This window comes from Hemicordylus capensis, chromosome 1, assembly GCF_027244095.1.
Source record: "Hemicordylus capensis ecotype Gifberg chromosome 1, rHemCap1.1.pri, whole genome shotgun sequence".
In the NCBI taxonomy this organism is placed as follows: Eukaryota; Metazoa; Chordata; class Lepidosauria; order Squamata; family Cordylidae; genus Hemicordylus; species Hemicordylus capensis.
Window position 1 is genome coordinate 101,064,205 of NC_069657.1, and position 13,423 is coordinate 101,077,627.

General features: G+C 42.8%; 1 protein-coding gene across 4 annotated transcripts in view; it reads left to right on the forward strand.

Moving 5' to 3' along the window:
• The window catches only part of NAV2 (neuron navigator 2), a 410,389-nt gene that overhangs the window by 147,245 nt on the left and 249,721 nt on the right, over window positions 1-13,423 (forward strand). For all 4 annotated transcript variants that reach the window (XM_053286662.1, XM_053286663.1, XM_053286664.1 and 1 more), the window contains exon 4: window positions 11,228-11,300. In XM_053286662.1, coding sequence (XP_053142637.1) covers window positions 11,228-11,300 — 73 coding nt within the window. The remainder of the gene's footprint in view (window positions 1-11,227; window positions 11,301-13,423) is intronic.

Genomic DNA, 13,423 nt, shown 5'->3' on the forward strand with positions numbered 1-13,423 from the left:
CCGTATCTTGCACCCAACCCTTCCAGATTTCAAAATAGTCCAGGCCACTTTGGGTGCTTGAGAGGTTTCTGGTTTGGAGGGCAGACAAGGAGAGACCACAGATGAATCCTGTGTCCCAGGCTAATTAGTACGGGCAGTGCAGCCACTGCAGGGCAATCTGGGATGGGACACCTTGGGATTAGAATGGAGCCTGGCTAGCCAGGTGACTGTGAACAACAAAACTGAGTATGGAGATTCTTTTAAGAGGTGCTTATATTCTTGGTTCCCGGCAGTCGCCGGGACTGGGAGGGATGTTGCTGAGGGGCCCTTCCTAGAGCTTTGGTGGAACTGTCAACTGTGCTGGGCAGTAAATGTTCTCCAGCTTGCATTTCTGTGTCTATGGCTGGGCACTCTCATAAGAGAGTGGTCCGTTCAGGAGCAGCACTGCTCATCTTCAGTGCACAAGAAGAATCTCTCTGTGTGATTTAATCCTGCTCTAGATGTATGGTACTTCTCATGATGTTGGGCCGAGACCAAACATGCTTACACCCATGCTAGCCCCCCTTCCCCTACCAAGTTGTACAAAAAATAGAACAATACAACCAAATATCGAAGGGGCAAATCCTTAGTAATCTCAGCCTATTCCTAGCATTCACGTCCTACCCATACATACATAAGCACTCATGCACTGATAGGGATGGGGGTCTGGGTGATGGGGGTCTGGATAGGGATGGGGGTCTGGGTGGGGGAGTAGATGTCCTTGGAGAAATGGGGAGGGGGGCCATGCATCGCCTTCATATCTGCTGGATATGGTTTGGTGTGGGTGTGTCACAAATGGCCATTGCCAGTAACAAACTCATTCTGCAAACATATGAGAAAAAGTAGAGGGAAAACTTATGCAGTCCATCTCTAATCAGTACAAGTGGGAAGAGAGGGACCCTTCCTCCCTAACTGCGTAAAACAGTGGGGTGAGGAAAGGGTTAAAATGTCTTTCCCTGCTCAGGGTGGGTGAACACTTCCAAAATGGCATGATCATGCTGAGCATGCCCTTTCTAACATTGCAACCAATGATTGCAGGTTCATTAGCATGCTGATGCCTTGCCCACCACAGTCTGGTGATGCATGTGGAATGGGGCTTGCTGGGAAGCAGGCTGGGTGGACTAGGAAGAGGGAGGGTTTCCTCTGCTCAGAAGTTGGAGGTTGCCAAACCACAGTTAGTCAATCATCTGTGGCATAATTCTCAGCTTCACAGATTAGCCAAAGCTTCGTCTACCGGAGGTTTCACACTATGTCTGAATGGGGCCCCTGTATAGACGCCTAAATGTATTTTCTTCAAACTTGACCTGGATGTATTGAAATGTTATACTGTTATGTCCTCAAGAGTTAGCTTGGATGAAGGTAGCCAGCTGTACTAACCTTTATAATGTATTCTCTCAGGAGAATTTCATTTTGGAGAATGAAATCTCCCTAACACAAAGGTTTAGCTGCCTTTGAAAGCCGTTGTGGAAATGAGGGAAGCTACAAAAAAGTTCAAACAAATCTGAACACTTTCCCCACCTTTGTAAATTCTAAGCAGAAATATGTTTGGAATCACAGAACAGCAGTTTAATTCAGCTGTAGAATACTTCATCAGATGCTGTCATAATATCCTCTGTAGACTATTGCCCTGGACAATATATTTAAAACTGAGAGTACAGTTCTCTTTCTTTGTTCCTAAACATTTGCTGGTGATTACCATTCTAAGGCTGCAATCCTATGCCCAATTTCTTGGGTTTGGGTTGGGGGAGCTATTTAACTTGGTGGGACCTGTTGCTGAGTTAATATAAATAGGATTGGGCTAGAAGTGTTTAACTTGGCAGTAACCAAAGCTATAGTTGGCATCTTTATTTTGGTATCTCTCAGTTGATCTAAATGCTTGTTTGGAAGGGGAAGCAGTGCCTTGTGTACTGCCAGATTGTATATTTCAGATGCCTGCTTTACTTCTAGGGCTGCTTTGTAAGTTGTTGTGTCGCTGCTGGAGGATCTCAAGGGCAGAGGCGTATCAACGGAAAATAGCGCCTATGGCAAACTCTGAAATTGCACCCCTGTCCAGACATCTGACACCCATCTTTCAGATAACTTTACCATAATATCAGCTCAAAAATACAAGTCAAGCTAGTTAATTAACAAATTATGGCACTACATGAAAATTATAACTGCACCTTCCTTGCTTTCACTGATGCAAAATGGTCTATGATGTGATCACGACCTGGTCTGCAGATATTAACAGATCACGACCTGGTCTCCAGATATTAACAGAACATGGACAGCATCTGGACTGAGTTAGTCATGGCTAAGTTCCATTGAGATTAATGGGACTTGTTAGTCATGACAACCTTGTCACATTGGGCAACATCTAGACTAATGTTGCCCTTAATAACATTACTGAGGACATTTTGTATGTGCAGTCATTTTTGCTGACCCCACCACCACATTCCTTCTGCTGCTCCTGATATATGTCCCTATGTTGTTTTGGGCAAGGGTCAGCTTTTAGCCTACCTGCACAGATGGTCCAATTATTTGGGATCCGATGTATTTTCCTCTGGGTCTGTCCACCCTTAGGTTAGAGTTTGCTTCCAAAGCGGCTTCAGGGCTGTACTTGTCTGTAGCTTTTGGCTACTTGTGTTCTTGAAGTGCCGCTCACCCACAAGACTCTCAAGGGCAAAGTGCAAAGTCACTTTGGCGCCAGCACATTGAAGGACCAGTGCAGGCCAGCACCCTATCAATATGTAATCTGTGACCAAGACACTAGCCCGCTCCAGATGTTAGTCCCTGAAAAGGCGTTCATGATTACAGCACTGAAAGCAGGTAGGAAGTCCTGCCCCAACACTGTCACTCATTCCCAAAACTTGCTGCCCATGGTTACAGTGGTGTTTGTGTGAAAAAGCACATGCTAAAACCATGATGGCTTCCGCTTCCGTAATCGGCAGCCTCGGGTGCCCAAGGCTGCTGATCATGGAAGTGGCAGCCATCACACTGAGTTTTTTCCCATTTCACACAAACTTTACTGTTACTGTGAGTGGTGAGGTCTGGGGGGTAAGTGATAGGGTGGGACTACCTACCTGCTTTTGGTGTACTAACGGTGAGCACTTCTTCAGGGATTAATATATGAAGATGGCTACTTCATCTTCAGATGGCTACTACACATTGTCTTCTACAATAAATACAAAATGTCAGGATTTTTATTTTATTAATTTTTCAAACAGGATAAAACAATTTTAACAAACCTACATTAAACCGAAAAAAGGAGAAGCTGATACAAATTTCATTTTTCAGCACAAGAAAATATTTCCCCCTCTCAACTTTATATATAAATATCACAACTTTCCTTAAAACTCTCCCCCATCAATAAACATAAAACAAAACATAAAACAAAACAAAAAGAGACATGAGTTTCCATTTTAGAATATATTGTTGCCTGCCACCCACTCACAAGCACACCCCAGGATTTTCAGGATTCGAATGTAGAAGCTTCGGGTTTATCAACTCCGGCATTTGCAAAGCAAATGTGTTTGCAGACAACTAGCACCTGAAGACTTTTCTTTGTTTTACAACCCCATCCCCCCCCCATATATTAAGATGTTTCATTATTTATAACAATAAATAATAAAATGCAAGAGTAGAATGGCAAGCACAATCCTAATCCACAACACTTCCCAGGTAAACCTTTGGATGTTACAACTCTTCCTACCATTGGTAGGACTACAAAAGATACCTGATCATGTTATATTGCTATGAATTATCCCTTTTCCCCATTTCTAATCCAAAATTGGCTCTTTATGAACTGTAATTATGGGGGCAACTTTGTTGTTATAGTCCATTAAACCATGTACAGTGAGACGTAGAGGCAATTCTCATGGTCATACCAAATTGGGCTAAGGGAGCCTAGCCCGATTTGGTATGCTCGTGAGAACCACTGGGCTCGAAGCCAAGCCCGGTTGTTCTCATGCGGGTCACCCACTTGAATGCCCCTCCCCTTAGCCAAGGTTAGTGGAGCAAGCGCTCCGCTAACCTGGCTTTTTTTATTGTGAGTTGCCTTGGTGCGGCTCTGTGCAACAGCAACTCACAAGGAGGCCCCCGGTGGGGAGGCTAAATGCAGACTCCTGGCTCGGGGGGTCTCTCCAGCATGCCCTGCGTACTTGCTCGGCACTTGCACAGGGCATGTTGGAGCTTCTGGGAGCCGTGCATCCCCCAAACTCCTCAGACCCCACCGGCTCCATAGTGGAGCCAGCAGTTGTGTAGGCAGCCGGATCGGCCGCTCGCAGCCAACTGATGGGTCGTCTGTGAGGAGAGCGGGCTAAGCAAACCTTGCAAACCCCATCTCAGTGGTTCCCACTGATCATGGGAACTGCCTCATAAAGTAATTATTCATGCCACATCGAAATGTGACATTCCCCCCCCCTCCTCATCAGGGTTTTGGTTTAGAGGGAGAACCTGTTAATACATCTGTTGGTTGCACCTAGGATGCTTTGATTGTTTAAATGTGCCTCTATTTAAAGAATACCTAGTACTAATGTTTTTTGCACGTGGCCATTCAAAGTGATTCACACATAACAAAGAATTCTGCTGAAAGCAGAATAATAAAGTTTTGGTTTTTCTGAGCTTCTAGAAGTTCTGTTTTAGCATGCAAATTGTGATTTAACTTTTGTTTTTGCAAAGAGGTGGGTTTTTATTGCCACAATTAGCACTGGTCAGTCAAGCCTAGTATATGAAGCTTTACTGTGGCACTGTCCTGTCTTATTGGTGTGTTGGAGAACAAATAAAAGTGAGGTTCTTGCCATCCTGATAATTTTAGAAAAACTGTCCTGAATGTATACACATCAAAATTTGCGCTCCTATATACACTTACCTCTTTTTCCCTGAATCAAAGGCAACTCTGAATTTAAGATGATCCCCTTTAAAAAGTTGAGGTTAAATACAGGTACCTGTATTTATTTGAAAGGAACAGGACTCTGAATTTAAGATGACCTCCTGATAGCTAATATTAAAAAAAAACCTGGAAAAAACCTTGTCTTGGATTAAGGTAAATACAGTATCTGGGGGTAAGCTTCACTGAACGCAGAGAGGCTGACTTCTGGGTAAAGAAGCTTTCATAGGATTGCTGAGCATGAAAGAATGACTTTTGAAAGTTCCAACCTAAAAGTTCATCCGCTTCACACTTTACGTGGCAGGCCAGGTACGATGTATTCTCCTGCAGTAAACAGCTAACATCTGAATAGGAGCTGTGTTTCCAAACACTTGGGGAGGGAAGTGCTATCCACCTTTGGCAGTGGCTTCAAGGCCACATGTTTGGGAAGTGCATGTCAGCTTCAGACTTTGTGTTCTTCATCTCCACATTTCTACATGCTAAGACTTGTAAAGGGCTCCAAATCCAAATTTTCTTGTGCGGTCTTATATAAACTTGAATGTGCTTCTCTGCTATTATGAACACAGATAAGGACAGAAAGTGAGTTTGTCAGTTTTGTGGTGAACAAAATCTTGTGTGGCTTTCTTTTGTGCAATTTTAGTAGAACTGCATAACTGAAAGTAGTAGAATAAAAACTGAACCATCCGCCTCTTCCAAGTTATTTTGGAATGAGCACAAATGGGAATTTGCAGTGGGATGGGACACATACACAATTCATGTATGCTTTTGAAGGATCTGAGCCCAGAGTTTCCAGAATGTTCAGTCAACAAGGAAATGAGATTTCCCCTAGCAGCAGGGAAATAAGATTTTCAAACTGTATGGTGCATTTTTCATATTTCTTTCCCACGATCATTTCATAGTATATCTTTTTTAAACAGATAAGGGCAGATAAGATGGGTTCTTTCCCCTGGAGATTCAATTAAGACTGAAGTTGAGAATGTTTTAGGGACAGGATAGGGACCTGTTTGTACACCCATTGGCACATATTTATTTTTCTAGGTATTTATGCTCCACCTTTCAGTCACAAAATTACTCCCAAGATGGCTTATAGCCTTATTAAAAGGATGTGGTGATAGCCATTAATTCACTATGTGCAGGTGTGATTGTATTGACACTGGCATATCAGCAAAGAGATTTCAACCTGTGTTATAATTTGATTGGTGTGTGGGCTAGGGTGATTGTCCTGCATAATGACTGCAGGATTGAGTGTCTCTTTTTAAGCCTTGCTCTTCTTCCCACATGCCAGATTTTCCACAATGTGTGTCAGTTTTGATAACTGAACCTCTCCTCTCCTCTGGCGTACACCAGTGATATATGGGAAGAGAGAGTACTCCATGAGCAGAAGACCAGTCACTATGTGTTGAAGTAGTTTATAGGCCATAACCAATTTTTCTTTTTGGACTGGAATCAAGTGGTTGGTTTTTGCAGAAAACGAATGATCTGGTCAAAATATCTCCTGTACAAACATCATTGAGATGAATGGCATTGGTAGAAGATAGTGCTCTAATGCAGCTACCATTAATTTCAGTGAAGATTATACAGGAAAATATCCTGCTGGACTACATGTCTACCTATTTGTTAAATATGTGTGTACATATTAGACAGAAATTTATACTTACATTGAGCCTCCAGGTCAGAGTAGATATGAGTTTGTGCAAATAAACTAGTATAGCTACTGAAATGACAAATGTAATGGAAAAAAGGAAACTCCCACTGTATTTTTTAAATTTTCAAGAAGAAATATAATGGCATCTGTAAACAGCAAATCTTTTTTATTTGCCTGTTACCTTGACTATTATGTTCAGCTTATAGGCATATGTTCTCTAATTATGATTATTAATACTGAGACAAAAATCAAAACAACATCTCTGACAGTGCCACTTTTCATCCCCCTCCCAGTATGTGTGTGTGGATAAAATGCTTGATCAAAATGGTTGATTGAAAATGGTCATCAATCCACTTTTCCCGCTGTGCTGTACTATAGAGCTGCCTGCAGCAGGAGGAAGAGTAGGGTTGTTGAATAATATGAACTGGTTGCCAGACTCATTCAGAGAGAAAAAGAAAACACAGAGTCTCCTTCTGGCAAATCAACACATCTTCTTTTGTGTGTTTTGGATCATATGTCCGCTTGGCCTGGATGGAAACCCTAGAAATGTCACTAGTGTAGCTGTAAACAGGGAAATGCCTGAGTATAGTTCTCACAACAGGAGGTTTCATGGTGGTTGTCTTTTTACAGACATGTAGCAGTGGAGTGATCTGCATATTTACAGTATATTCCCACAAAAAGTACAGGTGGCCCTCGTTACCTGTGGTCCCAGCACCCATAGTTTTGCATATCCATGGACAGGTCTTAGAGACCCGGTTTCTTTATCTGCTGTACAAAAATAGGATAAAATTCGTGGTTGTTGAGCCAACCCCTCACAGAGCATCTGTGTGCTCTTTGAGGCCAGTGGTTCCCCCTCCCCCCTCCTTCCCCAGTCTCTCCTGCCCTCCCCCACCCCATCTCCTGCCCCAGTCTCTCCTGTCCTCCCCCACCTCCTGCCCCAGTCTCTCTTGCCCTACCACACCCCACCTCCTGCTCCACTCTCTCCTGCCCTCCCCCCACCTCCTGCCCCCCACTCTACCTCCTGCTTAGTAAAGGGGACGATTCATGCTTGCTACCACAAGACCAGCTCTCCTCTCCAAGAGAGCAAGGTACCGTTCATTTTTAACAGTTATTTCTCCCCATCTCCCACTTCTTTGGCATTGTGCGTGTGGGAACATAACCCCTAGATTCCCATAGGGGTAACAGTCCTTTATTCGCCATCGCCATACTCGCGGTTATTGGTGAGAACAGAACCCCCACAAATAATGAGGGACAACTGTACATTAAACCATCAGACATTAATCTCATCCAAAGTCGGGTCAGGAAGTAGTGTAGTGTAGCAGCTAAGGCCCAGGAGGTCAATACACAAAAATAATGCTAACTGGGCAATTTTTAGTAAGCAAAATTCAGTTGTGACAAAATTGCTAAAACTTTGGTTTTACTTAAAGTTTACCTATCTGGGAGGCCCTGCTCTGAGGGTCCAACTAAAAGTGACGAGGGAACTCTGAGTGTTGAACTCCTGACATTAAATAAATACAGAACAGCTACAGGGGGTGCATTTGGATCAGGGCTGTGTCATGGGGGAGGAGGATCTGACCCTTTGGTACTGTGCTGATTTCCTGTTAAACTGATGTGCCTGCTCAGGTCACCCCTGGCCCCCACCCCTTGGCCGCACACATGGTGGATGAGATTGGGGGGGGGAACTGGAGATTCAGCGTGGTGGAGCAGCAGTGGGGCAGGCATGGGTGGCTTCAGGAGCCCCCTGGCCATTTGGAGGGCCCCCCCAGACCTTGGAGGCCACGGACTGTTGCCCCAAGGTCCGGAGGTAAAAGTGCCTCTTATGGGAAATGGGGGGTTAGGTTCCTGAATGGACAAAAAAGGTGAAAACCCAGCAAAAAAATGCCAGCAAAAAAGGCAAAAATAATTGAAAATGTTCACTGTATGTAGACCCTTCACAGGATCTACATGTTTTCAGGAATGCCACTCCCAACTGTGAAATGTCCCCAACTGGCAAAAAATTGTGAGGGGGAATACCTTTTTTTTTTTTTAAAGGAATGAGTCACAAAATGGGTCCTCCCAATAAAATGGCGGCTGGAAGTGACCTCCACAATCATTTCCTGCCCTCTAGGAACCATGGTCACATGGGCTTTAACCCTTTCATAACCATGGATAATGTAATCACGTTTTGATTAGACACCCACGAATACGTGGAAGCACAAATAGCGGTTCCACGAGTAACGAGGTTTGCCTGTACATGGGCATTGGGGATGTAGAACTCTAATTTCTATTGATTTAATTTGTTGATTAGGCAATTCTTGGCTGCCTTCTCTGCTGTAAAGAGCACCTAAAGTGACATGCAAGTTACTTTATATGTAATACCATTTTTAAAAAATGGTTTGCATGAAACCTGTTGTTAATTATGGGTGTTCTGTTTGCTTTAATGGCATTTGTGGGCTTTATTGAGGAGGACCAGTTTATAGGTTAAGAGGCAGGGTAAACAGGTTTAAATAAACAAACCAAATAAATATTTCAGGCAGCCACACCTTCGTGCTGACTGTTATAGTAGTTCTGCTTTTAAATATATTGCTTTTCTGTTGTCATCCATGAAATGCTGTGTGTTTGCTTGAGGCAGCGCTTGGGTTCCCCCTCCACCCCACCCCTCCTGTGTGGATAATTTACATGAAGTTGTCACGTTAGGTATTCCTAGGAAAATGATACCATGACAACTGCCACAACAGATGGTATTTTTCCTGTCTCTTAGATACAGAGGAGAGCAAACATTCTGTGCCCTGGCCTTTTATGATTTGTAAAAATATTTGGGGGATCCCCTCAAAATGTTATGAATCAAAACAGGTTTCCTGGAAGAAGTGTGATGGTGACAGTCAACAACTAGCTTTCAGGTTGAGTTAATAAAGAGATGTACAAAAATAGAACTACATAGAACAATAGGGCTACTGAACCTTATTCAACGGCTAGTAAAATGACTGAAAACTTCCATCAACATTTAATAGTAGCTTTTAGTTTAAGCATGACCTTTAATTGAAACTTAAGAAATATATATAGGTTTGCCCTAGTAAATAAGCAGCCTGAATGTTTGATGCTTCATTTTAGTTTACAACCAATTTTAACTCTGCTTCTTAAAACAATGCTAAAAGTTCCTCTCTGTAGTGTGAGATCACAACATGTGCAAAGCTTTTGACTTGTGAGAACAGTAAAAATGATATTCTCCATCCTCAATCTGAAGTGGTACAGTCCAGAATTCTACCACTGCATTCTGTGTAATGTGCAGACGGACTGGATGTATGAGACAAATTAAGATCTTTTTTGAAGGGAAAGAGTATCCTTTTTTGTTGGTTCTGCCCTTTTCTTCTTTGAAATAACAAAAGCAACAATCAGTTGAGATAACTGAGTAGTTGGTATTAATTTGAAGTGGGAGCTAGCTTGCCTTTTAATAGGAGAAAGAGAGAACAAAACATTTTACCTCAGGACTACTGGAAAAATGGTTATCCTATAATTTCAGTATAGGATAACCAGTTCAGTATACTTTCCCCACCCATCCCATCCTACATGATTAAGACATGAATGTACCATTTTGAAATTGTGTGCAATTCATCAGAACCACCCCCTCTACATATGATCCAGATAATACTTTGGAATATGTGTAGAGGGGTACTTAAGGGAAACCAAGCCCCATGCACTTAAGAGATGGTATGCTGGAGAAGGGGAGATATGCACAGTCACCGTCCATATCTTAATAGCACGTGGTTGGTAGTAAGGCAATGTATAATCCAAAGTGGCCCAACCATTTTTCAAGCCAAACTGGCCAAGTGATTATTTTCCACCAGCCAAATTTAGGGCTTTTGCTACTTTACTGGGGTTGCCTAGCTAGAGATAATCCTCATTTCTGGCTCTCATCATGAAAAAACCCACAGACAGTCATGTTCAGCTTGTGTGATCAACTGGAATCCTACATGTCTTACTTAATAAATACTCCAGTTATCTTCACTTAGATGTAAAGGAGGTCCAATGTGAGAAACAGCAGTCTTCTTCATTAATCAGGTCTACTATTCATAACATCTAGAGAATTTTGTGAGTAAACATACTCAGGATTCCAGTTGAGGTTTCTAGTTTCCTTACTTGAAGGCTATGGCTGGAAATTTCTGCCAGCTGTCCCGCTTTGGATAAGTGGGAAACTTTCCTTACATCAAACAAATATGGTGCCCCATGTTTATTTTTGGCAGATAGCAACAAGAAACACTGGAAGGCTATTCTTGGGACCCATTCTTGCATTATAGTGGTGGTGGGATCCAGCTAGGAGTACAAAAGAGAAGGCATTTTGTGGAAGGGGCTTCTTATGTGGTTCAGGAAATCTTAAACATGCCAACACACTCACTCAAAAATAGGAGTTTGGCTGTTATGTTTAGGATCACCGGAACTTCACGGGGAATCCCTTTTGTAAAAACAGTTTTCCGCATGTGCTTGTATTTCCAGCACCAACCAGTATAACTTAAAGAAAGCCATGAACTCTGGCCTGCTCAGGAGATGTCATGTTGGTATAGTTCTGGTATTAAGCATGCCTGACCCATGTAATGAATCTTTCAGCATGAAACACAAAGGAACTTCTGCGTGACAGGCTGATTTTGCATGCACAGTAAAATGAAGTCAGAATGTTGCTGTGATGCATTCTCTTTCACCTCTCATTTTCTTTCCTCTTTTAGATTGAAAACATAGATGCGTGCCTGAGTTTTTTGGCTGCCAAAGGAATAAACATACAGGGATTGTCGGCAGAAGGTGAGTCCACTTTGATGGCAAGTTTTATTTTGCAATGGGGAATTGTGCATCTGCAACATTTTTGTTTGGGACTGAAAGGAGGTAGTGAACATTTCAATAATAATAAAGTTAATAGAGCAAGAAGACAATTCAATATATTATTATAACATCATTATTCATAAAGTGCCATACATTTCTATTAAGAAAGAAGTGACTGCCCTGAGGTGTTTACAATCTAAAATTCAATACAGGGATGGTGGAGGAAGGTGAAGATGAGTATAAGCAGTGGAAGAATATGTTTTGAGCTCAAATACATGATTCAGTGGTGATGACTATTAAGGGTTGTGACAAAGGTTTCACAAAAAATGGTGGGTTTTGAGAAGGAGTTTGAAGGAAAAGAGAGATATAGGCTTCAGCATGAAACTATTCTGGACAGTTACAGGCATAAGGCGAGCACGCAGGGCATACTGGAGAGACCTCTGGAGCCGGGAGGCGGCTTTTCGCCTCCCCTCTGGGGGCGTGTCTCCTCATGAGTAGGCGTGGTACGGAGCCATGCCGCAGCTACTCACCATCTTGAAAACCGGGTTTGCGGAGTGCTCGATCCACAAACCCGGTTTGGGGGGAAGGGTACTTGAGCGGGTTACCTGCTCTAGAACCACTGGGCTCGCAGCCAAGCCCGGTGGTTCTCACAATTACAGAAAATCGGGCTAGCAGAGGCTAGCCCGATTTTCTGCAATTGTGAGAATAGCCTCAAAGTATTGCTGAGGGAAGAGATAACAAGTGTGAACGAGCGTTTTCTCTGAGGAATCAGGAGGAAGACCATGAGGCTATTCACACACGTGGAGAAACTGGGTTAAGGGAGCTCAGCCCGATTTCCTCCACACATGTGAACTGCTGGGAGCCATGTGGCTCCTAGTGGCTGGCCTGCCTAATTGCCCCCCCCCCCCTTTAAACAAGGTTAGTGGAGTGAGTGCTCTGCTAGCCCCATTTTTGTGATTGTGTGCTACCATGGTGTGGCTACATGCTGCAGCAACACACGAGTACACCCCCGACTGGGAGGCAACAACAAGCCTCCTGGTTTCGTGAGTCCCCCAGAATGCCCCACACACTCCTGTGGGGCATCCTGGGACTTCCAGGGGCCGGGCAGCCCCCGATCCCTGCTGCCCCTACTGGCTCCATGACGGATTGTGTGTAGAGTCTCCATATTTTTGTAGTGTTGTACAAACAGAAGCAACATGAGTTGATGATGTGTTGAATATATGAGCAGACACTGGAGTCAAAGATAAAGACAAAGCTCTGTAATTGCTCATCAAGGTGGATGGTGGCATTTCCAATGGATGGAGAATATATGAAGAGATGGAAGCAGGGAAGGAAATATAAGAAATTCAGTCTTGGACATATAGTATGAGATTGTGATGAAACTGGCAATGACAATTATTCCTTTTTGGACTTCTGAAGCAAGCAAAACTTGTGGAAACAATTCCAGAGAAGGGACTATAATCCCCTCAGATTAGGATTATCAGAATGCTTCAATAACTTGTATTATATAGAGTTTTTCCAATATAAAAATTTCTAACCTAAAAAAAGCCTGTTTTAATTCCTTTTAAAAGTGGCCTTTTACAGTGGCCCAAGGCCATTGTGGCAGGGGGTGATGGAACTTGTAGTCCAGCATCTGGGGACCCAAGTTTGAGAACCCCTGTTCTAGTGAATATTTGCTTCCGTATCATTTATTCTTTATCCCTGTATTCATTCAGTTTTTCAAGGAAATATTCCTCCTGCCCTTTCAGGTCTATTATAATCCAGTATAACCCTATATCTTTCTCATTTAATAAGTATAAATATGGTCTAGTTGGTTATAGTCCTTGCAATGACTACAATGCCATTATGGCTATGACAGAATTAGCTAATGTTTGTACTGATTCAGCTACACTAGATTCAAGAAGATCAATTCCTAATTCGCTTATAGAGACCATGTGACCCAGAATTTCTATATTAAAATAATTCATCATAAATTCTTTTTCTGCTTAAGAATGAGCTGTGGAATTCTATTTTTATCACAGTTGTGGGCACTCTTGATGCACAGGCAGGATGGGCACATGGATCTGTCCCTGAAGTGAAGTCAGTAGGCAAATTTTTGTTTTTAT